The sequence below is a fragment of the Tripterygium wilfordii genome, chromosome 6 (genome assembly GCF_013401445.1).
Source record: "Tripterygium wilfordii isolate XIE 37 chromosome 6, ASM1340144v1, whole genome shotgun sequence".
Taxonomy (NCBI): Eukaryota; Viridiplantae; Streptophyta; class Magnoliopsida; order Celastrales; family Celastraceae; genus Tripterygium; species Tripterygium wilfordii.
Window position 1 is genome coordinate 11,242,780 of NC_052237.1, and position 26,363 is coordinate 11,269,142.

Genomic DNA, 26,363 nt, shown 5'->3' on the forward strand with positions numbered 1-26,363 from the left:
TGAGGGGCAACAGCTAGAAAGATAGAAGTACAAAAGGTAGGACCCACCCTCAAAGAAATCTTGTGGGGCACACACCCTTATGGTTTCCGTTTTTGTTCGGAAGCTAAATAACGGCATTGTCTCATGATTGTATTTTGGCCTCTTTCGTTCCATTGCCATTCGAATCTCCTCTCACACACAACCCCTCCATCTCTATCTCGTGTGAATAAATTCAGAGTCATGTCCACAAAGATGATTCCGCATATAAAGTACCTGCAGGACTTGTACTGTCATTCGTGTGATTGTTCCAATTCAGACGATCCTGGTGGAGGCAGCGCTGAAAGCGAATTCGGCTTGAAACCAACTAATTGTCTAATTCAATGGTCGATAGTGTCATGGGTAATGAAACAGCTGTTGCCGATGTGGTGGGTCACAAGAAGGGAGTTCCAAAAAACGACAAAATTCATGGTGGTGGCTGCGGCGGCGAACCAGAGCATGAGATTCACATTTGGACGGAGAGACAAAGGAGGAAAAAGATGAGGGACATGTTCTCTAATCTTCATGCCTTGGTCCCTCAACTCCCTGCCAAGGTAAGGATGCCAAAAATATATTTGCTTGCCTTGAAAACAATTGATTTTCTTCTTTTTTTCTCATTAGATTTTCTTTTCACTTGTTTGTCATTCGCTGTGGTAACTCGTTGTAAATACGTGAGATCATAAGTTTAACTCTCACGCCTTGTAGTTTTAGCTTTATTTCCTTACATGATAGAAGGTTCTCCTACCACAGGCTTCAATCCGATCTAAACTATAGCCAACCATGGAACAGACTGGGTTGGCGGTCAAGTTTAGAATTGATCAAACTGTCTGATAAACATATTGAGCTGAGGAAATCTAGGTTACCAAAAAAAATCTTCAATCCTTTGATTTTAAGGGTATTAGGATTTGGGTCATATTACCTTGCTATATATGATTGTGCTGCTTTCTAGGCTATATGTTGTATTTGTATTCTCTTTCTCGTTGAATTTGTGTGATGTGTTTAGGCAGACAAGTCCACCGTTGTTGATGAAGCAGTGCGATACATCAAGGTGCTTCAACAAACTCTCCAAACAATGCAAAGAAAAAGGATTGAAAAGCTAAGTACTGGAACAATATTAACTGATTCTTCTGAACCATCCACCATGACTTCACAGACACCCCATGCATATGGATCAACTTCAAGAGAATCATTTTTAGCCGGTCAGGGACTGTCCGAGGCCATGAATTCCGCGGTTTCTGTCCCTTTTACGCCTGCGTGCTTCCAGACATGGTTTTCTCCTAATGTTGTCATGAACATGTGCGGTGACGATGCACAGTTCAGTGTTTGTTCACTGAGGAAGCCTGGTTTACTTGCCACCATCTTTTACATACTGGAGAAGCACAATTTGGATGTGGTATCTACTCACATTTCTTCAGATCAACACCGCCGCATATACATTATAAATGTTCATCATGTAAGTATAGTAGTTATTGTTGTGCCCAATAACTCCAAAATATACACACACAATCACGTAGATATTTATGTGATTCGGCAGTTGCCTACGTCCACGGGTGATAGATATCAATCATTTTATCACCGGAAAGAAATTGCAAAACAAGAATCGCTCTCAAACCCAAAATCCGATTACACCTAATATCTCACAAACACATAACATTATTCTGTCTCAATAATACTCTCTCATAAAACTTCGAAGTAGCAATTTCCTGTCATTAATTAATCTTCTAAGAAGTCTTCAACATCAAGAGTAGTCTATGGCTCATTATCTAGAACTTTAAGGCATTAGATATGTCTTATGGTATACTGTTCCATTATATGCTCGATTATTAACTGTCTTCTCAGCTAATTCTTAAGTGCAATAAATCAATGGTCATGATTTATATTGGAGCTCTTGTGATCAGGCTGGTGGAGCTTCTCCTCATTATCGTGATGCATTATCAGTGGAGGATACCTTCAAGCTAGCCGCAGGAGAGATGAATCTATGGCTCTTGTCTTGCTGATTATAATGTTGTTGGATTGGCATGCATGATCATGAATAGCCGTGCATGCTAGGTTGTTTCATTCTCAAAAGACAAAAAGGTGGTCTTCTATTTTATAATCCTTATATTCACTTTTGTGATCAAGTTTTTAAGCGATGATGTATATACAAAGCAGACCTTGGTGTATATTGAAGTTCAGTTTTTATCTGGTGCAAATTAATATATGAAGTTCAATTTCAATTTGGTGTCTTTTTAGTTCAACTACATCGGCTACTGCTAGACTTTTCTGTATCTCTAAGTTTTCGGCAATCATTCTCCGACTATGGAAGATTCAGATTTGAAGAAATTGATTGATAAATTAGCTCTGACGACAGACAAGATCTGTGAAGTGAATCTTGAAGAAAGGTTTTTAGAAACAAGTATGTTGCAGGTGTAGTGATTTTGCAGGTTTGTTGGTCGATTGCCAGCTTTTGTCCACGACATAGCCCAACCATTTTGATATGCTTCTCGTCCTTCTCTCCTAAGTTCTAACCAGTCTCAGACTCTCAATGAATCAAATGTGAGGCGTGAGTTAGGGTTTGCTGGCTATTTGTTAGTTTATCGAATGAATGACTTGTTAGTTGCTATGCACACCTTAAGGTATATTCTATTATCCATCTGTCTCTCTCTGTTTTGACCCTTTATATTCTCTCAACATATCCAACAATGTCAACTAGAGACGAACACATCGTAACCTAACAAAATTTTTCTTAACTTTAGTATGTTATTAAATATTATTTTTCGTACTTTGAAAGGTATAATAAATAAATAACTTATAAAATATTCTCGAAGGTGCTGCCCTAAGACCTCATTTGACTTTACCTATCACAACATGAAATCCTGAGTCAGCCCCATGTCCAGTAGACTTTTTTTATATAAATTATCCAATAGATTTAGAAAAAGAAAATTATCCAGAAGTGCCCGGTGAGTCAATACACTACTGATGGTGTATTATTGTGTGGACAATTGGGCATCACATTGATGGCAGTGGGCCCATTTAATTTTGATTGTCCAGGCTTAAAGATTATTCGAGGCCGCTGGTGAAGTTGGGTCCAAAAAATTAGAGAGAATCACAGCCCATCTTGATGTTAACCCTTTTTTTGGCAATTCTGCTAGCAATATGCCAAATTAAGCATTCCCTTGCAACAACAAAAACAAAAAAAAAATTCTTTCTAAACTTTAAATAAATAAAAACAAAAAAAAATCTAATATTTTTTACAAATATATTAATTATTTCGGCTACCGACTAAGCATCTTTTGTTGGTGTAGATATTTTATATTTTTATGAGAAAATCATAAATAATTAAATCAGGTCCACACTAGCCAAACACCATCTATTAAACTAATTGTGCACTGGAGTATTTAATTAGGTCAAATAGTACATAATGGCTAATGCTCCCTTCACATTCTTTCTTCTTATTATTTATTCATTCATTAATGCATAGGAAGATCCAAAACATTATAGCAAATGGGAAGATCTAGACTGAGAGAGAGATAGTTTTAGAGAGAGATGTTGCTGGGGAATTGTGGGTGGAAATGTGAAAGAGAGAAAAATATTAATCCGTCCAAATTTTTGAAGAAAAAGTCTAATACACCCTCTTTTGCTTTAAAGTTATTCTAGAAACAAATAGAGTTGGCATGGGCGATTACCAATGGGGCATATGAATTCATAGGGGTATCCGCCCTTTGTGTAATGTCCAATTTGAATTATAAGTACTGTCCTTAAGGCAAGCTCATCGTAACGGGCTTGCTAAAATGTAGGTTTGTAGAAGTCTCTCTAGATTTGGTGGAGGTAGGTATTTTGATGAAGGGGAAATCAAGAACCTAGATGCAGTCCTTGTGTATTATGTTTGTTTTATGTTTGTTATCTAGTTTGTTCGAGTTTATATCGAGACAATATTGTCATACCGATATTTTCCGGTGATTGTTTATCTTTTTGTTATTCTTGATTTATGGGTTTGTAATTTCTTCGTTTGTTATCTCGATGCTAAATGTATTTTGCTATCATGGAATTAATCTCTAAACAGATATAATATAATATTAGAATATATTCTTTTTGAAATATCACAGAGAATTACTTTTGTAATTGAAATCGAACTTTGAGCATACATATGTCTAATCTAGTCGATTGTTAACGAAGCCAACTCTTGTTGGTAATATTAGAATATATTCTAAATTTGATGAGCCAAACAAATTGCCATAATTTTGATTAATGTTAAAGGTTTAAAGGTTTAAAGCCGTTTGGTTAGCAAAATGTAGCAGGTGATGTAAAAGAGAAGAAATCTTACTCTGGTCATGCAAGTCCCCATCATGCCAGCTGCCCACACTCCTCTTTGTAAACCCCACTCAGCTCAGCTGTACAGTCCTCCATATTTTCCTCCCTTTTTTTTTCTTCAATTACCTCATAATCAGTTCACTACTGCTACAAACGCACAAACTAGTAGTACTACTTTCTTCTTCGCTCTTTTTTGTTGTTTTGTTCTTTCATGTGGGTCAAAATTGTTACAGAACCAGAGAATCCTAGAAGAGGAAGGAGGGGGAGTAGAACAAACAATGTCTAATCATTCCATCTTGAACGATCAGCTCTCGAAAAAAACCTCAATTTTCGGTTTGCGTTTGTGGGTTATTATTGGTATATGTGTTGGAGCTGCCATAGTACTTGTTCTCTTCCTCATCTCTCTCTGGTTCACCTCTAGACGCAGCAACCGCAAAGAAACCAGTAAAACTAAAACCAACCACAGTTCCACGATCCCCAATATCTCCAAAGAAATTCAGGAGATACGAATCGATTACCCACGCAACCCGACCCATTCAGCACTCGACGAAAAAGCACATAACCCGGACCCATTACCTGAATCAGAGCCGGTACTGCTTCTTACCCGAGGGGAGGAGAGCCCTGTCAGTGGGCGTAATAGGGTTCACATTGAAATTGGGAAAGACCACCGAATTTCGTATCCGGAACGGGTTGGCGGGTCGGGTCATGGGAGCGGAGAGGCGAACAAGTTAGGTGATCAGGCTGTGGCTGTGGCGGTGCCAGAGGTGTCGCATTTGGGATGGGGCCACTGGTACACGCTAAGAGAGCTGGAGGATTCCACTGATGGGTTTGCTGATGAGAATGTGATTGGTGAAGGTGGGTATGGGATTGTCTACCGTGGAGTTTTCGAGGATAAAACTCAGGTGGCTATTAAAAATTTGCTCAACAACAGGTATTTACAGTGTGTCAATTAAAATTGAAGTTTATTAGAGATGAACCCATTAGTTCCCCATTTTGGTAGAAAAGTAAGGATTTTGGGAGTATGTACTCTGTGAATTTGCATGCTTTTTGTAATGGGAAGTTATGCCAGAAAGATCTACCAATTCTGTTGTTTTGTTTTGCTGCAGGGGACAGGCTGAGAAGGAGTTCAAGGTAGAAGTGGAAGCAATTGGACGTGTTAGGCACAAAAATTTGGTGAGATTGCTTGGTTATTGTGCTGAAGGAGCTCACAGGTAACAATTTGACATCCTTAATTCTTGTTCAGTGTATTTCTTGGTAAGCGTATTGAATTGATGCCTAATGATATTGTTATTCGATCTTTGGTGTCATTATCGTGCATGAAATCACTAATCTATTTCCCTGGGTTCTTATAGGATGCTTGTGTATGAGTATGTCGACAATGGAAACTTAGAACAGTGGCTTCATGGAGATGTTGGACCTTGCAGCCCTCTTACATGGGAAATTCGTATGAATATAACACTTGGAACAGCAAAAGGGTATGTTTTGAATAGACTGAGAGGAAATTGCCATAGCTTCAATAGTTCAGATAATGTTTTTTATAATCTTGACTTAAGCTTTGTAACATAATAATAGGCTCACTTACCTGCATGAGGGACTTGAGCCGAAGGTTGTTCACCGTGATATCAAGTCAAGCAACATTTTGCTTGACAGGCAGTGGAGTCCAAAAGTATCTGATTTTGGCCTAGCAAAGCTCTTGGGTTCTGAGCGAAGTTATGTGACGACTCGTGTGATGGGAACATTTGGGTTTGTATAATTTGTCTGACGAATGGACAATTATCTCAGTTGCTCAGTATTTATGCAGGAGAGTTTTGCCCCAGAAAATGAATGAGAAGCATGTGCTTCCTTTTTGCAGATATGTGGCTCCCGAATATGCCAGCACTGGAATGCTGAATGAAAGAAGTGACGTATACAGCTTTGGTATTCTTCTCATGGAAATAATTTCTGGGAGAAATCCTGTGGATTATAGCCGTCCTCAGGGAGAAGTTTGTATTTCTTATTGAAGATTTTTTTTTTCTCTCTTTCAGTATTTTCTTTCTCTTGGTATCTAATTTTGGGTCAATATTCAGGTGAACTTAGTTGATTGGATCAAAACAATGGTTTCAAGTCGGAATGCAGAGGGGGTCTTGGATCCTAGGCTAGTGGAGAAGCCTTCATCAAGGGCACTAAAACGTGCCCTTTTAGTAGCATTGCGCTGTGTGGATCCAAATGCGCAAAAGAGGCCAAAGATGGGCCATGTAATACATATGCTTGAGGCTGATGAGTTTCCCTTCCGAGATGTAAGTTCCGAACTAATAATTTTCACTTTTGGGCTGCGGCATTCTTATCTTTGTTCTAGTTATTGAGCTATATCTTATCTAGATTTTCACTTTTATGTTATGAGTTGCTACTTTCTTCTTCCTTGTATTCATGATTGGTTAGAACTAGAAGTTCAAGTGAGAAGAATGCTTGCAGATCCTATTGACTAATGTTTCTCCATGCTCAACGTAGCTTCTGATTGGACGTTTGATGATTGTACTTGTATTATCTCAGGAAATTATCTTCCTGTCAGCTTAACTCAATGTAGTAGGGTATTCAGCATACCAATTGGCATAAGGCAAAATGTAGTCTTGTTAGATGTTGCATGCAAAATTTATTTTTTCATCGTAGTAGCATTATTTACCTGACCATGAGAAAGCCAAGTATATATGCAATTTCAGTCAGTCTTGGATCTCAAGAAAGAGTATTTCATCTTGCGTTATTTCTTTTGGACAGTAAGGATGTCTTCTGGAACTTTTTTGGTCATATGTTTCTGCAATTTGTGTTTGGAGTATTGGCAAGGACAACATTTTATCTCCTGAACATAGAAAGGACATTAAATCTGTTATACACTGTTGGAATTTATACTATTTTGTACTTTCTTATGTCTAACTTTTGGAGTCTATTGCCAGGATCGTAGACGTTCTGAGAATGATCTTCCAAGAAACAGGTTGATGGAGAAGACCGTAAGTGAATCAGGTGATAGCAGTGGGTATGAAAGTGGCATGCAAACCAATAGGTCATTGTGGAGAAAGCAAGAAACTGAAGAGCAGTAGCCCTGTGAACCTTCTCTAAGCTGAATAGACTGTTTGACGTTCATTGCACGCTTCTTCTGTATATGTAATCAACACCACTATGAATCCAGTCTTTTTATCGATTTGTTAGCATTGGTTCTGCGCTTTGTATACCTTTGTCTCTGCAGGTAGAGGTATAAGCGTACTCTGTGCTTTGTGCATTTATTTGCTAATTTTTCCTCCACGAGATAGTTGCTCTGTATACCATCGAGAGGGAAACGTCAGAGAGCAACATATTTTTATAGTTCTCTCAAGTCTCTTGCCGACAGAGTCGATGAAGGAAGACTGCATTATAGTCCATAAAGGCAGCCTTATGGGTCATAGTTTCCTGGATTATGCAATGATTTTAAGACAAATACTTTTGTTGTTTGCGTTTGGGGGAATAAACATGAAAACTGGGGGAGTCCTGCAAGTCACGTGCTCTAGATTTCCTAGGTGTGCTCGTCTTCCATCTCCAGACACTGGACCCCCCTCCCATCCCATGTGTAGGTTTTGTTGCCGGTTTGGTCATTTATGCCACCACTGAAAACATTTAATCTTTTGGAATGCATCAATGAAGACTCAGAATCTACAGCTTGAAGTTTGGGTAATTAACAAGACAGAGTAGAAACAACATCATTTAGAGTACGTTTGGTCTATTTGGCTTTAGGGGAATGAGAGCATCCACAGTAGTAAAATAAATATCAGACACTTTAAAACCATTATTTCTTCTCATCTCTGTTATGTGGCATAATTTAATTGAGTGAATGAGTCTTACAATGAATATTATTCATCAACACTCCATACATTCCAACAACTCTATATTCATTTTCTATCTTTCTTTCCATCACGTCTCTCTTCCTTTCCATCCAAACTCTAGAAACCATAAAAATGATGAAGCAGACTTCTATCAAGCTTACTTTCTTCGTCATTCTTTGTGTCGTTGCATTTTGTTAGTATATATCTCTAATCTCTCTTTAATGGATATTTGATTACACATACATGCATGCAAGTTTTTTATCTTCTTTTTTTTTTTGATGATTTTCATATTTGTGATTGTCTGTTTCTATGGCGACCCAGAATAATAAATCTCATTGTCAAATCTAATTGTCGAAATACTATATCAGATTTTTAATGGATTGTGCATATATGTTCGCGAATTCAGGGTTTCTAATTGAATTTTTTTTCTTCTATAGGTGCGTCAGTCCCAAGCAATTTAATTGCAGAACCTCCTAGAAATGCCAGTGCATCGATGTTCAAACAAAACTGATTGTATCATATCTGGTTTTCACTGTATGGGTATAAAAATGTGTGTAGATCATGTATGTAGATGTCTTTGTTGCTAAACATCTTGGCTAAGGCTATGTAATCGCAGGCCCTTGAAAATAAAACATGAATAAGAGTTAATAAAGGTTTGATGATTTAAAGATAGTCTGTACTTTGTCATAGGTTGTGAGTTCGATTCCTATCAAGAACTCATACATGGAATTTTCATGCTTGTTCATCGGAATTCTTATGTTATAAACAAAACAATCATATGGAATAAGGGGAGGTTAAATTCAGGGTCGTCAATCTACATAGAACAAAAAAATCTTATTTCCTAGACACGTGATATTATTCGACCCGAAACCGAATTTTTATCATCCCTAATTTTAGTGTCATTTTGTGAGAATTCGACCTAGAAATTTTAATTATTGTCAAATCACCCACATTTTGAACAACATGGAGGAAACGAAACAACATTTAAAGGAAAATGGGTAAATCGAATTACCGACCAATATAGACCAGGCGAATCCTTTTTACTCCCTACGTGGTTTACGCGACCTAGATACTCGTCCAGGAAACCCGGCGGCCCCGGATTGGCCCAGCACCTCTTCACGGGCTGGGCTGGGTTCCCGGCCCACCTGGCCCGTCCCAATTTTAAAATTTTTGGAAAGTTTTTTTTTTAATAATATATTTAAGTTGAGGAATAATAGTCAAAATTCAATTTATGAATTAGAAGTAGTCTTCATTTTTATACCCCCGAGGTCAGGGTTTCTAAATCTTGCCATAACACAATTACTTCAAATTTTCACAAAAATTAGGCCGGGCCCTCCTTAGGGGTTCTAACCTTGTGTTTTTTTTGGTAAGTAGGTTCTAACCCTTGCCATAACAGAATTAAATCTTGCCTTAACAATTTAACACTAAGACCTCCAGCAAAAAAATAAAAGGCCCCCATTACATACACTTAGCCCATTAACTAAGACCCAACCCAACTCTCATTAAACCCAAATAGACAAATCCCAAAAATCAAATTATAATGTAGTTTCTTATGTGTTTAAAATATTATTAATGTTTTTTTTATATTTATCGTTTATATTCGTAAATAAATTACATAAAGAACCCAAAAAAAAATTCCAGGAGCGCTGCCCCCGGACCCCCGCATCATCTTTGTGCCCCCGGTAACTTCAATTCCTAGGTCCGCCAATGTATCCACCTATAAACAAATGCATATATATTCTAACTATAAAAGGTGAGCTAGTTGCCTCATGAATGCACATATGTATATAGAGAAATGCACATATATCCTTAAACAAATATACATGTCCTTAAAAAATTTTCAATATATATCCAACTATAGACAAATGCACATATATCTAACCAAAAAAAGTGAGCGTGTAAATAGGCCTATATATGGAGAATTTCTATATTATTTTATTTATGAGATTGACGGGTTTGTTTCCTATATATAAATGCACAACAGATTGAAATCAAACACACTCCAAATTTTCATCCAAACACTAGAAACCCTAAAAATGATGAAGAAGACTTCTATCAAGCTTACTTTCTTCGTCATTCTTTTCGTCGTTGCATTTTGTTAGTATATACTGCATCAAATTTCTGGTGAGTTATTGTTCATGAATTCAGGGTTGCTAATTGAAGGATGTCTTTTTATAGGTGCGACAGTCTCAAGCACAAGAATTCCAGAAACTCCAGAAAAGAAAGAGTATCCATGTTCAAATCGTGTGAATTGTATCGTATCTGGATTTCAGTGTATTGGTCTAACAGTGTGTGTACATCATAGATGCAAATGTGCATGTTGTTGAACCTATTGGCGCCTACATGATCGTAGGCCCTTGAAAATAAGACATGAATAAGAGCTACTAAAGGGGTTTCTAAGTTTTTAACAACCATCTTTGTGTTATTTAATTTATTTATAATTCATATTGTTAAACTTCGCCTACGTTCCCAAGTTAGGATAAAGGAGTTTATGACTTAGATGATGTTCTCATAAACTCATATACTCGATCCTAAACTTTTGAAATAAAAACTTTGATGATGATGATGATAATTCATATTGTTAAATCATAAATCCTACAGTTATTTTGTGCATTTATCAAGGTTACACTATAATTAAGGGTTAAAATTTTCTGAGCTTTGGATTAAACAAAAAAAAAAAAAAATCTTAGTTTCGCGAGTATACATAACAAGGACAAAAGTTAATTATTAAAGTATAATGGTTAGAACATAAAAGATAGTTTGTCTTGTCGGAGGTTGTGGGTGCCTATCAAGAGTCATACATGAAATTTTCATGTGTTTATTTGCAAGGTATAAATAATAAATCTACCCAATTATAAAAAAGGCTTCAATTTTATTTCAGAAATTACTTAACCATGGCTAACAATCTTATTTAAATAAAAACAAGGAAACCCTAATAAAATTAAAAATATTAATTTGACTAGAATTCCTATTGAGTACTAAAACTCCTAACAATTTTATAAGAAATACACTTTTAATAAGAAAAGGAAAACGGGTAATGTGTGTGGATCATGTATGTAGATGTCTTTGTTGTTGAACATCTTGGCTAAGGCTATGTGATGGCAGGCCCTTGAAATTAAAACATGAATACGAGTTAATAAAGGTTTGACGATTTAAAGATAGTCTACTTTTTTTTTAGGTTGTGCGTTCGATTCCTATCAGAAACTCATACATGAAATTTTCATGTTATCTGCTCCGAAACCGAATTTTTGGCACCTCTAGTTTTAGTATCATTTTGTGAGATTTAGACCTATAAATTTTAATTATTGTCAAATCACCCACATTTTGAACAAACATGGAGGGAACGAAACAACATTTAAAGGAAAATTGGTAAATCGAATTACCAACCAATAGAGACCAGGTGAATTCCTTTTTCCTCTGTACGTATGGTGAGTAACATATGTTTATATTTCTCTTGGAGTGTGTTTGGATTGAGGGATTTGGAGGGAAGGGAAGAGAAGGGAAATAGAGTTTCCTTCCAATTCCCTTGTTTGGATAGTTTATAAAAAATTGAGAGGAGGGATTTGAGAGGATTTGGGAGGAAGATTTCATTAAATTTTTATCAAAATTCTTTTCTCCCAAAATGGAGTTATTTGGAGGGAAGAGATTATTAATTAAGTTACTTAGAAGTTTAAAACCTATTTTATCCTCGAACATAACACTTAAACATAAAAAATAAGGATAAATTAGTAAATTAAACTACTTTTCTTTCTTTTCTTTTTTTATCTATCCAAACATGAGAAGGGAAATGTATTTTCACTTCCATTCTCTTCCCTTCTCTTCCTTCCCTTTCTCTTCTCTTCCCTTTCCTCCAAATCCCTCAATCCTCCCTTTCCTCCAAATCCCTCAATCCAAACACACTCTTAATCTCTTGCCGACAGAGTCGATGAAGGGAGACTGCATTGTAAGGCATCCTTATGGGTCACGGTTTCCTGGATTATGCATGATTTTAAGAGATATACTCTTATTGTTTGCATCAATGAAGATTGAATCTACGGCTTGAAGTTTGGCTGATTAACAAGACAGAGTATATATTTAATGTGGGTTGGTGAGAATCAAGCCAAGAAATTCTTCAATTTCATCCACATTTTGATGGATGGGAGATGATATCCAAGTCTTGTGGCCTTGATTAAAGTTTGGATCATTTGTATTTATTATCTAAAAATGGCATGGATCATTTGTCTTTATTATCTAAAAATGGCAATGGTGGGCTGAGTAGAAGTCACAATCTCTAATGAGCTGGGTGGGCTTTAAATAGAATTATAATAACAGTTCTGCAATTATTTATTTTCCAAATTTCTTTTTATCAAATTCATCATCACTTATTAAATAGAATTATAATAACAGTTTTGCAATTATTTATTTTCCAAATTTTTTTTTATCAAATTCATCGTCACTTATTACTTTTGAAGCCTATAATAAAATGACAAGAAGATCAATGTATAATAATTTATGTGTTGGTTTCTTGATTCTTTTTTTTTTCCATGCACACATGGAAAAAAAGTGGAAAATTTATTTTATTGGTTTATGTCAATTTAAATAATAAAATATGCAAATAAAACTAATAATTTCAAATTAGCTTAGTAATGTAATTACTAGTTTAAAATCAGTAAATGAAAAATCTTTATCAAAAAATGTTTAGTATTTGAACAATTAAATTGAATAAAGCACCACAAAACAGCACAAAAGTACTAAATTGAACAAAAAAATTTGTTAAACATATAACATTGAAAGATAAGTGGTTGAACATATAAGTTATTGAACGAATATATAGACCAAACCATCACAAAGACAAAAAAAAAAAACATTAAATTGAACAAATAAATTGTTTTAACATATAGATTGTTGAATAGATAAATTAAAAAGATAAAATTTTGAAAACATAAAGTTTAACAAATAATATTTTAACAGATAAACTTTCAACATAAAATTGAACAATGCGCCAAAAAACAAACACAAAAACACAAAATTGAAAACACAAAAACACAAAATTGAATAGAGAAGTGTCACCTTGAGGTGCTAGTTTTGTACCCAACCTTCTCAATACAAACTGAAAGCTTTTCACCCTTGCTTCATTTACCTATGTCATGTAATCTCTAACCAGAGTCTCAGAGCCAAGTGGCAAAATTATGCTTGGAAATGAGCATTTATCTAAATGTGAAAAAATCCTATCACAAATATTTCAACGAGTGCACCATTCAAGTGGAGGTCCTGCATTTGTGAGAAAATGAAATTGTGGATGCTATCACATAAGACTATTTTACCCTATACCTCATATTCATTGAGTGATTCATCATCGTATATTGTCATAGGTGCATCAATATTGCCATAATATAAAAGTTCATCATTGATATCTATGATTTCTGGATAGTATGACATTCCTTCTAAAGTTGTCACATTTCCCTGAGTTATTCTGACCTTGACACTCCTATCAAGAGTTCTAGCACCCACCGTTGTAATCCAAGAAGCTCCATTATGCGTTGAATTATACGCTCCATAATCCAAGAAGCTCCATTATGAGTTGAATTATACGCTCCATAGTTACCGACTGCACATACGACGAATATTCATTTCTTAGTAACCGAAAGTGAGGCTATGCTGATGACATCACTGAAGTAGAGAGTATTGTCAAAACTACAACGATATGTATCTACTCCATCAACAATTGCTTGGTCCATGCCAACAAGCATGTTAGTTGTTGTTGTTACTTGTGTACCTATATCAAATACGACCTTATACATGGAAACATGTGCTCTTGGTGCTACTCCATTGGTCGTGCCTCTTGCATATCCAAAGTGACTTGAACCAAGTACATAATTTACCAACAGTAGTGGATGATGTGTGTGTTCCGTGGCTATAGAATCTTAGAGGAGAGTATTTGTATAATGTCAAATTGATTTTGCAACCTTTAGTCAAGATGTCTTTGCTACTGAGTCTCAATGAGATTTCTGTTATAGAGAGAATAACCAAATGCATAGCCATTTTCATATTGGCTATTCCATCTCTATAGTAGTGTTGAACATATAAAAATTGAACAAACCACCACAAAAACCAACACAAAAATAATAAATTGAACAAATAAACTGTTGAACATATAAATTATTGAAGAGATATAGTTGAACATAAAAATTGATCAGATAAAAAATCGAGGGTGGGTCTTTGCATGAAATCCCACTAAGATGGAAATGTATATGTGAAAGTGATACCCAAGTCAACTCCTCAATGTGCAACTAGAATCGAATTGGAGTAGATAAAATTGAACAAACTACCACAAAAATCAACACAAAAACACTAAATTGAATAGAGAAATTGTTGAACATCTTGAGATCATATTCACCTTCAGTTAATGACAAAGATACATTGTTGTACTCCTACAGATTGACTCCTCAAATCTTCAAAATTCAAAAACTCCTAGCACATCTTGCCAAATATCAAGAGTCATTTGGCAAGCTCTACACCACTCACAGTCCTATGTTTCTTGAGCTGAATTATAAATTTGACATATAACATAGTTAGTTGCACATCTTGCCACATATCAAGAGTCATTTGGCAAGCTCTACACCACTCACAGTCCCAAGTTTCTTGAGCTAAATTATAAATTTGGCATATGACATAATTAGTTGTATGGTTAAGGCGTAATAATAGGACTCATCGATACATGCATTTGGCCTGAAAGCGACTTTAGTGACGAGAGGATGTCACCAGTACCACAGAGATGGAAGGGTCAACAGAAAACTCATTAGGACTCGATATTTTAGTAAAGCCATCTTGGCTGAATGTCGGAAAATCAATTATACATTCAGTCAAGATGCCTTTGCTAAAATATAGAGTCTCAATGAGATTTCTGTCGTAGAGAGAATGACCAAATGGAGAGCCATTTTCATATTGACCATTCCATCTTTATAGTAGTGTTTGAACATATAAAAATTGAACAAACCACCACAAAAATCAACAAAAAAATAATAAATTGAACAGATAAACTGTTGAACATATAAATTATTGAAGAGATATAGTTGAACATAAAAATTGATCAGATAAAAAATCGAGAGTGGATCTTTGCATGAAATCCCACTAAGATGGAAAAGTATATGTGAAAGTGATACCCAATTCAACTCCACAATGTGCAATTAGAATCGAATTGGAGTAGATAAAATTAAACAAACTACCACAAAAATCAACACAAAAACACTAAATTGAATAGATAAATTGTTGAACAGTTCATATTCACCTTCAATTAATGACAAATATACATTGTTGTACTCCTACAGACTGACTCCTCAAATCTTCGAAATTCAAAAACTCCTAGCACATCTTGCCACATATCAAGCTCTACACCACTCACAGTCCCATGTTTCTTGAGCTGAATTATAAATTTGACATATAACATAGTTAGTCGTATGGTTAAGGCATAATTATAGGACTCATCGATACATGCATTTGGCCTGAAAGCGACTTTAGTGACTAGAGGATGTCACCAGTATCACAGAGATGGAAGGGTCAATGTGAAAATGGCTATGCATTTGATCGTTCTCTTTGCAACATAAAGCTCATTAGGGCTCGATATTCTAGCAAAGCCATCTTCGCTGAATGTTGGAAAATCAATTATACATTCTACGACTCTTCACGAGACTTATATGGCCACAGAACCCACACATCGTCCACTGCTGCTGGTAATTTTGTACTCATCGGATCGTCAAATAATTACCAGAAACATTTAATCAAATTTTGATTAGGGTTTCACGTGTTATGGGTGCCAAAGAGAGCCAAACAAAATTGGGGATTTTGGGATTTCATGGATTATGATTTCTTTTTGGTATAAACTTTGTGCACCAAAATGGTGCCTCGGTTGGGTCCAGACCTGCCCCGGCCGGATCCATTCTAACGTGTGCAAATTATGTCATGTGGAAACTTTGCGTGGCCATGCAGCAGCATTATTCCATACTAAAATACACTAATATCCTCTTCATTTCAAATCCACCATGGATGCTCTTGTTCCATGTGATCTCTATCTCTAGAATCTTAAGAAGAACAAATCTGAGTCACAAGTCTATCAACAAAGCCGGTCATAATTAATATTCCTTATCAAGTTATCATATTTTGGATGCTAGGCCCCAGGCATCAAAGAGTCTCGTCTATATAAACATTTGGCACCGAACATAACAGGACGCAGAGCAAACACAAAACTTCCCTCTTAAGCACCAACGAAAACTCCAACAATGTCAATGCTAACTCATACAGGAATTGATAAAAATTGCAAGATCACATGTGCCAAAGCCACAACTAAGGATGAAGCAGGGTTCTTCGAAAGCAAGAACAAGCTCAAGTACGTAGCTGTCCGTCTAACTGAAGAACAATTGCATGGACTTCTCAAGCGCTTTGACAAGAACAAAGATGGTCGCCTTAGCATGCAGGAGATGAGGAATGCGTTCAAGAACCTCGGTTCATATTTCCCAGGATGGAGAGCTGGTCGAGCCATCTCTGTCGCTGACATAAATGGAGACGGTTTTATTAGCGAGGCCGAGTTTGAAGAGCTTGTCAAGTATGTGTTGAAATGCAATTATACATTCCATTAAGCCTAACATGTATGTATAAAACTAACTCACTAGCTTAGAGATAGCAACCTGCAGCTTAATTTGTTGTCCAGGTGACAATTAAGAAATTTAACTGCGGAGTTGTTTGTACCAATCTTGAGCATACTTTTATTTATATATATATATATATATATATAAATTCTCATATAAGAGTTTAAAACACGACAAAACACAAATACTATTATACATTAACTGTGCCTGTCTATACAGATTATATATATTTTTAAAGTTTGAGGTTCCTTATTGTTTTCTTCCTTAGAAGTCCGACCTCCATTTTTGACAAACAAAATTTGAAAATGAGTGAAACTTTACTTTAATATGGTGGTGTTGGCTTCTACCACGTCTTCTTTCCTTTTCTCGAGTAACAAAGAGAAAAAATAATTAATTAATTGATTGTTGTCTGATGACTCATCACATTAATTTCGTTGTGGGTCCCCTCGGGGACATTTCGATAAAGTGGACCCATAAACCAGGAAGACTAAAGCGACACTTTGACCAGATGAGATTATCTCTTACCAGACTGATAATTTAAATTAATCAATGAAAAACATAATTATTAGCGCAAAGTACAACGAACATACTTTAAATATTTTAGAGGATCTGATGTGGTGGAGTGTTTTTTACAGAAGATCTGTCAAATAAAAGAATGACTCATTTTTGTGTGGTATCAAAAATTTGTTAAGAAAAGTTGATTCAGTTTATCCAACGGATGCTGATCCCTGTTTTCAGTTTACAATGACTTCGACTGCAGGAGTCTTTAATATATGGTTGAACTCATAAATCGATCAAAACATATTCATTATTTTCAAAAAAAAAAAAGTTGATACCTAGAACTCTTATAGCAGGGTCTACTCTAATTTTTCCTGGCATCCAATTGATTGTCCTATAACTCTTAATTAATAACAGTAATGCTAGGTAGCGTGGGAGCCTAAGTCTCTTAAATGAAATTTTAAAACATTTTGACTCTTAAAATATATTTTAGATTTTAAAAAAAATTATACATTCAGAATTAGTGCATAAAGCTCTTTCTAATAAGATCCATTGTCGATGAGTTTTATCGATAAAATCTTAATTTCAAATTCCATTATTTTTTTTATTGGAATTTCAAAAAACAATAAATTCAGAACTAAAACAATGAATTATAAACTGTGCTTTAAAAAATCCATATTAAAATAAAAAATTTTAGACAATGAATTCTGAAATAAAATGGTGAAATAAAACTATTTCATTGATTAAATCAATGGAATAAATCGGTTGAGCTCTCATGAGCTATCAAATTGATTAGTTACATGTCAGAAGTAATAATGCAGCTATCCAGCACCCGGCGTCGGTGTTGATGAGATATTTGACTATGCCAAGACTGTGGAGCCGGGTTTGAGTGATAAGATGGACAGCTAAGTTGGTCAAATTTGTCCAACGCAACAGCATGGAAAAGTATACGAGTGAACAATTTAATTGAAAGTCCCCTACTTTTCAAGCTCTGTATAAATCACAACGATTTCACAAACTATGTTCAAAAGCTATGCCTTCCATCCTCTCCTCTTCAATCATGGCTCCTCCCAATGGTGTCTTGCATATTTTGTGCCTTTCCATGGTAACGATAATACAATTCACATCCTTATTAGCACAATCGGAAAACTATATCATCTACATGGATCCTTCAGCCATGCCCAAGGCATTTTCCGGTCAGCACAATTGGTATCTCTCGACTCTTGCCGCCATATCCGATAACTCTGCCGCCAAAAGCCCCTCTTCATCTAAACTCATTTATACTTATAACCATGTTATGAGTGGTTTTAGTGCACGTCTCACCCCTTATGAGCTCGAGGCATTGAAAGCCACTCCTGGCTACATTTCTTGTATCAAGGACTTGCCTGTCAAGATGGACACAACTCACACACCCCAATTCCTCGACCTGAATACCAATTTCGGGGCATGGCCGGTGTCGAATTATGGCCAGGATGTCATTATTGGTGTTGTGGACACTGGGGTTTGGCCGGAAAGTGAGAGCTTTGGCGATGAAGGGATGGGTGAAATCCCACTAAGATGGAAAGGAACATGCGAGAGTGGTACCGATTTCAACTCTTCAATGTGCAACAAGAAGTTAATTGGAGCTCGTTCCTTCAACAGAGGTCTACTTGCTAGTCTACCGGAAAATGACACCATCTCCGTCAACTCCACCCGCGACTCCTCCGGACATGGCACCCACGTCGCCTCCACCGTGGCTGGGAACTATGTGAAGAATGCTTCCTACTTTGGTTATGCACCGGGAACCGCCACTGGGGTGGCTCCTCGTGCACATTTGGCCGTCTACAAAGTTATGTGGAGAGAAGGTTCTGCAACTTCTGATTATATTGCTGGAATTGAACAAGCAATTACTGACGGCGTAGATGTATTGTCATTGTCGTTGGGGCTAGATTTGGTTCAATTGTATGAAGACCCAATTGCTTTGGCTACATTTGCAGCCGTAGAGAAAGGCATATTCGTGGCTGCCTCTGCAGGAAATGATGGATCATCTCTCAAGACCATCCACAATGGCATTCCTTGGGTGCTAACCGTCGGTTCTGGTACAATTGATCGGGAATTCGCCGCGGTTTTGGCTCTTGGAAATGGAATTAAAGTCTCTGGATCTGCTCTATATGCAGGGAATTATTCTTCTTCAACCCAATATCCAATAGTATTCATGAATCAATGTAAAGACTCTGCTAAGCTGAAGCAAATTCGGCACAAGATCGTTGTGTGTGAAGACAAGAAAGACACTCTGCAAGACCAAGTCAATAACGTAAGGGATGCTGCCAATCTCACTGGAGGTATTTTCATAACCAATGTCACAGACTTGAGATTCTTCATGCGAAGCTCATTTCCTGCCATATTTGTGAGACCAAAAGAAGGTGAATTAATCAAAAACTACATCAAGAACAACAAAGGAACAAAAGCAAGCATGGAATTCAGAATTACATATCTTGGAACCAAACCAGCACCAATTGTTGCTGAATCCAGCTCTAGAGGACCTTCACTAAGCTGCCCATTTGTGTTAAAGCCTGATATCTTGGCTCCTGGTGTCATGGTCTTGGCTGCCTGGCCTTCAAACATTCCAGTCAATTCAGAAAACACCGATTTCAATTTCTTGTCAGGTACATCAATGGCATGTCCTCACGCAGCAGGAGTTGGGGCGCTTTTGAAGGCAGCGCACCCAGAATGGAGCCCCGCCGCCATCCGGTCTGCTATGATGACCACCGCTGATATTATGGACAATACGCAGAGTCCAATCACTGACGCTGGCTACGATTTCATTAGAGCAACTCCCATCGACATGGGTTCTGGTCAAGTCAATCCAAACAAGGCACTAGACCCGGGTCTCATTTATGACTTGAATGCAAATGAATATGTGAATCTTCTTTGCGGGTTGAACTTCACAGAACAACAAATCCAGGCCATCACAAAGTCGTCATCATCAACTAATTGTTCTGCCCCATCATTGGATCTCAATTACCCTTCGTTTATTGCCTATTTCAATGTAGATGACTCCAATTCAAACAAGAGAATTGTGCAAGAATTCCATAGAACAGTGACAAATGTCGGTGAGGGAATTTCTACCTACATCGCTAAGGTCCCGGCCTTGGAGGGGCTTAATGTCAGTGTCGCACCAGACAAGTTGGTGTTCAAGGAGAAGAATGAGAAGCAGAGCTATAAGTTGAGCATTGAAGGTCCGAGATTGATAAAACAAGTCCTGGTTTTTGGTTTTCTTAGGTGGGAAGAAGTTGGAGGGAAACATGTGGTGAAGAGTCCTATAGTGGCTACAAGCCTAAGCTCAGATATGAATGACTGAGTGAGTATTCAATTACACAAGCAAAGGGGCAATTAGAATGTGTTGAATAAACCCTTTATTTTACATGAAAATAAAAGAAAACCCATAATCAGATATATAGATCAAGATCCATAATAATGTCCCGTTTAATTAGTTTTGTATATTGGCCCAGCAGACATTAATTACTTTTGGAGGGGATTAAGGTCTGTATCACACCAGACAAATTGGTTTTCAAGGAGAAGTAGGAGAAACAGAGTTACAAGTTGAGCATTGAAGGCCCAAAAATGATGAAACAAGAGCAGGTTTTTGGTTTTCTTAGGTGGGAAGAAGTTGGAGGTAAACATGTGGTGAAAAGTCCTGTAGTGGCCACAAACATCAACTCCGATATTACTGGTTAACACTTAACACAAGAATTTAGCTTATTTTTAACTTATTTCTATGGCTATTACTTACAAGTCATTTGACAGTTCAACTATATCAAATAAAGCCTAATTTTTAAATAATATAAAGTGTCACATTTGCTGGTAGAGCTTCTAGTTTGTAGGATAAGATTTTGTGTGGTTTTAATATTCAGTTTACAGAATAAGAAATTTAGCAATAATTTTGTGATTTCCGAAGACCATAATATGCGGAATAAAAAGAGTCAACATTAGAGGTCCAATGTAAAAAAAAAAAAAAAAAAAACACACTGGACTCCTCCAGTGAACACTCCAAGTTTTCAGATTAACAGTTAGGAAAATAACACCTTTGTTCTAGCACATGTTAAAGATAAAATAAACCTCACTTATGTTCTCTCCTTTTTTCTTTCTCTGTATCTCTCACATCATCTTCTTCTTCAAACACCTTTAGTATCATCGATGGCCTCTTCCAAATAGATTACCTCTTTCAAACCTTAACCAAGGATGAACAATGACGGTGGAGAATTAGAGAGAAACAAGAGAAGGAAAACATTAGAATTTCTTATTCATTCATAGACTCAAAATGATCATTTATAACCACTATGATAGCCAATCATAATGGGACAACTGTATCGTCTAGACTACAAAACAATTATATAACAATTTCCGTTAAGTCCCAATAGTTTAACTAATTCTAACTGATCCAGAACCCTCAACTTTTCACACAAACTACTTCATATTGAGCAACATCAACTCCAATCATATCACAAACTAGATGGGGGCCACCTCACAGCTAAACACCTTCACTAGTGTTGGATCTAGAAGGAGGAAGCAAAGATATTTTTTAACTTTAATCTGTGACCACGGGCGGAAGTGGGGGCTGCAGCAGATTCTAGAAGGAAAAAAAAAAAACACTTCTGCAAATAACAATAAATAAGAAAATACCAGGCCCATAGACACAATACATAAAACAGAATACTCATACAAAAATTAGGCCCATACAATAAAGCCCTAATCAGCTTTTGGCCCTATGCAAATGTGAGTAAGCAGGACTTCTTTTGAACGAGATCCAAGTTTGCATATCCCAACTAGTGACTTCTACTGTTATCTGTTAATATTGTGAGTTCTTCTCCTAAATGCATCAGTGAGTTACAATCCTCTCAACGAGATGAGATTGCTTTTATGTTAGCTACTGGCAAAAGACAGTTTGGTAGAGGAGCTAATCCAATTACTTCAATACAATGAGTTGGAGCTCTCACTATGACTCTTTGAGGAGCATGATAAAAATGTATGGTACATCATACAAAATTCTTGAAGATGTCAATAAGGATTGGGCACTTGGCTCTATACCTGGGGAAGTTAGTGGTGTTCATGCATCAATTATGACATTTGAGTTCATATTTATCCTGCATTTGATTGATAAAATCATGGGAATTATGAATATACTTTGCCAAGCTCTACAACATTAATCCTTAGATATCTACGTGAAATGATAAGTGGAGCCCACTCTTTAGAGGCCACCACCACGACCATCAAATTTTGACAAATTAATGGAAAAAGAGATATAAGTGAGGGTGATGGTTGGTGCCGTCTATCTTGTCTACTTTAGTAAAAAAAGTTAATTGTGGTCAGAGTATTCACATTTTTTTATAAGGAAAGGACTCCCTCCATCACCAACAGTATTTTTTCCGTTTTGGGCTTGTGGTCTACACGGATTTATCCTCCCAAGTCCTACCCATAGAAGGCCCAGAAGACCTGATCCACACAATCGATCCCCTTCAGGTTCAGGCTTGGGGAAATCAATTGTGTTAGTTAGAGAGTTTCTTAACTTTGGAAAATGAATTGTTGTTAGTTAGGGAGTTTCATGAAAATCAATTGTTGCATGTTAGTTAGACAGGTCAATTTTGGTCGTCCATATGAATAACCTTCTTGGTAACATCGAATGTAGTCAATTTCTTAACTTATATGTACCATTAGGTCCATTACTTGGTGAAGTATAGCTATAATAGGGTTTAATATGGGTGTTATAATATCACTCTAATTGGCAACCCTTTCAGGCTAAAATGCCATTCAAGCACAACTCCAGCAACACAAGTCCGAGTGTGTCATTGGCATTGTTTAAGTTGGGTGATTACTTCAATGGGTTAATAGCACTTTTGGTCACTAACAGATTTATCTTGTTCAATCTGTAGACCAAAAGATTTTTTTGTATCAATTTAATACACCAAAGTTTCAATTTGTTCTAAATTGTACAATCGGGCAGATGTATCAAATTTTGGGCAGTCAATGTGCCCATGTGACATGTTGACCATTAAATAGGGATTAAAAGTGGAAAATGATTTTCCATGTGTAAATGATGTATTTTTCTGATACCAATCAGCAAACAAATTTAAAACCAGAAAATTTTAATAAGAAAAAAAATCAATGTGTAGTGGAAAATGAAAATGAAAATGAAGTAAAAAAATAACGACAAACACCATACACAAACAAATCTCTCGCCGACCAGATCTAAGGTGTCCTCTTCCACCATCACTTGCACCATCGTGCTGGACTTTTTGATGAAGAGCATTAAAGGAATGTAATTTTATTGGAGAAGGGTTTTTTGATGATAAAGAGCATGAAAGTGTATCACTTGATGATGCAGATCTGAAAACTCACGATCCAAGGACGGATCCATTTCCCCATTTCCCCGATTTATCTCTGACCCAACTAATCGAATTAACAGCCCAACTTTTAGAAGAGCGTGAAAAGAGTCGGAATCTCAATCTTCTTCTTTGAAGGGGGTATGTATGTGTGTGAGAGAGAGAGAATGGCAAGAGATCTGTTCAACGATTGTTCAAGAAATCGATGGGAAAAAAAAAAATCTTCAAGGCAACAACTAGGATCTGCAAGCAGATCCGTCTACTGAGGCAAATCTAGCCACTCTTCAACCGTCGACAGCACGACAACGAAGACATTCCTCCAACCACTCTTCAAAGTTGTGGTTAATAGGGCTCAAGTCTCCAAACACAATGAGGTAATTAGGTGAGTTAAAAATGAGATGGTGCATTAATTTGGATTAAATTTTGGGGAGTTAAATTTAGTTGTGACCATAATTAGGTGTAATTAGTGTTAATGGGTTTGTTTTTCTATGTCAGTTCATTTTTATAAAAAATATTTTCCACATAGTAAATGTCAATGCAAGTCAGCATAATAAGACTTTTATATACCACATGGGCACATTGACTGCCCTAAACTGGGCAAATCCGACCGACGGTGTAATTTGACACAATTTGAAACTTTGGTGTATCATATTGGCACAAAAAAATCTTTCAGTGTGCAAATTGAAACACGAGGTATCTTTCGGTGACGAAATGTGCTATTAACCCTTACTTCAATGATTGCCGGGTTTTAGCAAGAATTAATACGGTTAAAAATCTTAGATTTTGCATATGTTGGGCAGAGAAAACAATGAATGAAATTTTGTCATCATATCATCAAGTGTCAAGGCCAATCGAATTGCTTGTCGTAAATAAGAAAATACTAGGCCTATGGATATAATACATAAAACAGAATACTCGTACAAAGATTAGGCCATACAATAAAGCCCTAATAAGCTTTTGGCCATATGCGAATGTGAGTAAGCACGACTTCTTTTGAACGAGATCTAGGCTTGCATATTCCAATTAGTGACTTTTACTGTTAATCTTGTGAGTTCTTCTCCTAAACCTATCAGTGAGTTATAATCTTCTCAACAAGATGAGATTGCTCATATTTGTCTTGCATTTGATCGATAAAATCATGAGAATCATAGATATACTTTGTCAAGCTCTACAACATAAATACTTGGACATCCAAGTAAAATGATAAGTGAGACCCACTATTTTGGGTCCCACATGTTCCAAATCAATGGTCAAAAAGTTACCCTTATTTTATGTCTTAATGAGAGAATTTCCGTTTTGGGCCCGTCGTCCGCATGAATTTTTCCTCCCAAGTCAGACCCATACAAGGCCCAAAATACTTGATCCAACCATCGATCCCCTTCAAGCCCAGGCCCGGGGTCCAACCTCAAAGAAATCAATTGTTGTTAGTTAGGGAGTTTATTGACTTTGGAAAATGAAATTGTTGTTGGTTAGGGAGTTTCACGAAAGTCATTTGTTGTTAGTTAGATAGGTCAATTTTGGCCGTCCATATGAATAACCTTCTTGGTAAGATCAATTTCTTAAACTTATATGTACCATTAGGTCCATTACATTGTGAAGTATAGCTGTAATAGGGTTTAATATGAGTGTTATAATATCACTTTAATTAGTAACCCTATCAGGCTAAAATGCCATTCAAGCACAACTCTAGCAACACAAGTCCGAGTATGTCATTGGCATTGTTTAAGTTGGGTGGTTACTTCAATGATTGCCGATTTTTAGCAAGAATAAATATTTTTTTAAGAAAATAATGCCGCCATAGGTTATAAATCTAAGATTTTGCACATGATGGGCAGAGATAACAATGAATGAAATTTTGTCATCATTAAGTGTCAAGGCCAATTGAATTGCTTGTCTCAATACAGTTGCTGCGCATAATAATATTAACTAGCCCTCCACCCGCGCGTTGCACGGGTGAATTTCTTTTACTATCCTTACAAGATTTGGCCTTATTCAGTGTAGGATGGATTCCGTCCTTTTAACTCAGGCATGCATGCTTCAATTTAAACCATAACACAAAATAATGAAGCAAACATGGAGTAAACTTTGCTTTGTTAAACACCATTTAGACATTAAAGAGCACATGTTCAGGCAAATTATAGAGGCATACGAAAGAAACCTTGCTAACATAGTGAAACAAACTTGGCGAAATTACTAATTCGCACTGCATCGTGTTGATGATCCCGGGGTTTCGTCTTGGTATAGCAAAAGTAGCAGAGGATGAAGAGAAGAGACTGATCGCCGTAACAAAAATGAGAATTACACCACAGGCATTCTAGCCTCAAAAAATCGACAATCTCCATCAGGGTTAGTATCCAGATCACCAAGCAAGATTCCTTTCCACTACAATGTCAGCCTCAGTCTCCCTCACCATTGGGTCGAGACTTTTCTAATTAAGTGCATAAAATATAAGCTACATGACTAAAATACATCAGCAAAGTAGTTTTGAGAACTCCATTAAACTCTATTACCACCCAACAAAAGCGGCTGAAAAGACATCCTGGAACCTGCACTCATGAACATGAAGAATACCAAGTAGTTTATAAAAAAAAATATAAATACCTTCATATAGACTCATGTTGTTTCCTTTAAGTACTATACTTGCTTTTTATCCCACCTTCGTCGATTTTTGCTCAAATACTTGAAAAGCCAAGTTGAAAAATTACGAAAAATGCAATGGGGCACGAAAAATCACATATTATCATAACTAAATA

At 36.6% G+C, this 26,363-nt stretch overlaps 4 protein-coding genes across 4 annotated transcripts; all 4 read left to right on the forward strand.

The window, feature by feature from the left end:
• Positions 1 to 160: 160 nt before the first annotated feature.
• Positions 161 to 2,189, forward strand: LOC119999286 (transcription factor bHLH95-like). The gene is made up of 3 exons (XM_038846771.1): positions 161 to 569; positions 1,019 to 1,468; positions 1,914 to 2,189. Exons 1-3 carry the CDS (start codon positions 360 to 362, stop codon positions 2,010 to 2,012), a joined length of 759 nt encoding a protein of 252 aa, XP_038702699.1. The 5' UTR covers positions 161 to 359; the 3' UTR covers positions 2,013 to 2,189.
• Positions 2,190 to 4,313: 2,124 nt separating this feature from the next.
• On the forward strand, positions 4,314 to 7,559 carry LOC120001025 (probable serine/threonine-protein kinase At1g01540). The gene is made up of 7 exons (XM_038849239.1): positions 4,314 to 5,236; positions 5,412 to 5,516; positions 5,658 to 5,780; positions 5,878 to 6,048; positions 6,158 to 6,287; positions 6,372 to 6,581; positions 7,233 to 7,559. Exons 1-7 carry the CDS (start codon positions 4,326 to 4,328, stop codon positions 7,374 to 7,376), a joined length of 1,794 nt encoding a protein of 597 aa, XP_038705167.1. The 5' UTR covers positions 4,314 to 4,325; the 3' UTR covers positions 7,377 to 7,559.
• An 8,080-nt stretch (positions 7,560 to 15,639) lies between these two features.
• On the forward strand, positions 15,640 to 18,160 carry LOC120000740. The gene is made up of 3 exons (XM_038848857.1): positions 15,640 to 15,841; positions 16,410 to 16,710; positions 18,073 to 18,160. The coding sequence occupies exons 1-3, from the start codon at positions 15,640 to 15,642 to the stop codon at positions 18,158 to 18,160; spliced, it is 591 nt and encodes a 196-aa protein (XP_038704785.1).
• Positions 18,161 to 18,258: 98 nt separating this feature from the next.
• On the forward strand, positions 18,259 to 20,705 carry LOC120000230 (subtilisin-like protease SBT3). The gene has a single exon (XM_038848182.1). It carries the CDS (start codon positions 18,285 to 18,287, stop codon positions 20,589 to 20,591), a length of 2,307 nt encoding a protein of 768 aa, XP_038704110.1. The 5' UTR covers positions 18,259 to 18,284; the 3' UTR covers positions 20,592 to 20,705.
• Positions 20,706 to 26,363: the final 5,658 nt, after the last annotated feature.

Bases quoted from the DNA above. Each gene is read 5' to 3' on its own strand.
- LOC120000740 (XM_038848857.1), top strand. From the start codon at position 15,640: ATGTCACCAGTATCACAGAGATGGAAGGGTCAATGTGAAAATGGCTAT. The intron at 15,842-16,409 runs GTAATTTTGTAC...TAACTCATACAG, and splicing joins CACATCGTCCACTGCTGCTG to GAATTGATAAAAATTGCAAG. The intron at 16,711-18,072 runs GTATGTGTTGAA...GTAATAATGCAG, and splicing joins GAGTTTGAAGAGCTTGTCAA to CTATCCAGCACCCGGCGTCG.
- LOC120000230 (XM_038848182.1), top strand. From the start codon at position 18,285: ATGCCTTCCATCCTCTCCTCTTCAATCATGGCTCCTCCCAATGGTGTC.
- LOC120001025 (XM_038849239.1), top strand. From the start codon at position 4,326: ATGCAAGTCCCCATCATGCCAGCTGCCCACACTCCTCTTTGTAAACCC. The intron at 5,517-5,657 runs GTAACAATTTGA...GGGTTCTTATAG, and splicing joins TGTGCTGAAGGAGCTCACAG to GATGCTTGTGTATGAGTATG. The intron at 6,582-7,232 runs GTAAGTTCCGAA...GTCTATTGCCAG, and splicing joins ATGAGTTTCCCTTCCGAGAT to GATCGTAGACGTTCTGAGAA.
- LOC119999286 (XM_038846771.1), top strand. From the start codon at position 360: ATGGTCGATAGTGTCATGGGTAATGAAACAGCTGTTGCCGATGTGGTG. The intron at 570-1,018 runs GTAAGGATGCCA...TGATGTGTTTAG, and splicing joins TCCCTCAACTCCCTGCCAAG to GCAGACAAGTCCACCGTTGT. The intron at 1,469-1,913 runs GTAAGTATAGTA...TCTTGTGATCAG, and splicing joins ACATTATAAATGTTCATCAT to GCTGGTGGAGCTTCTCCTCA.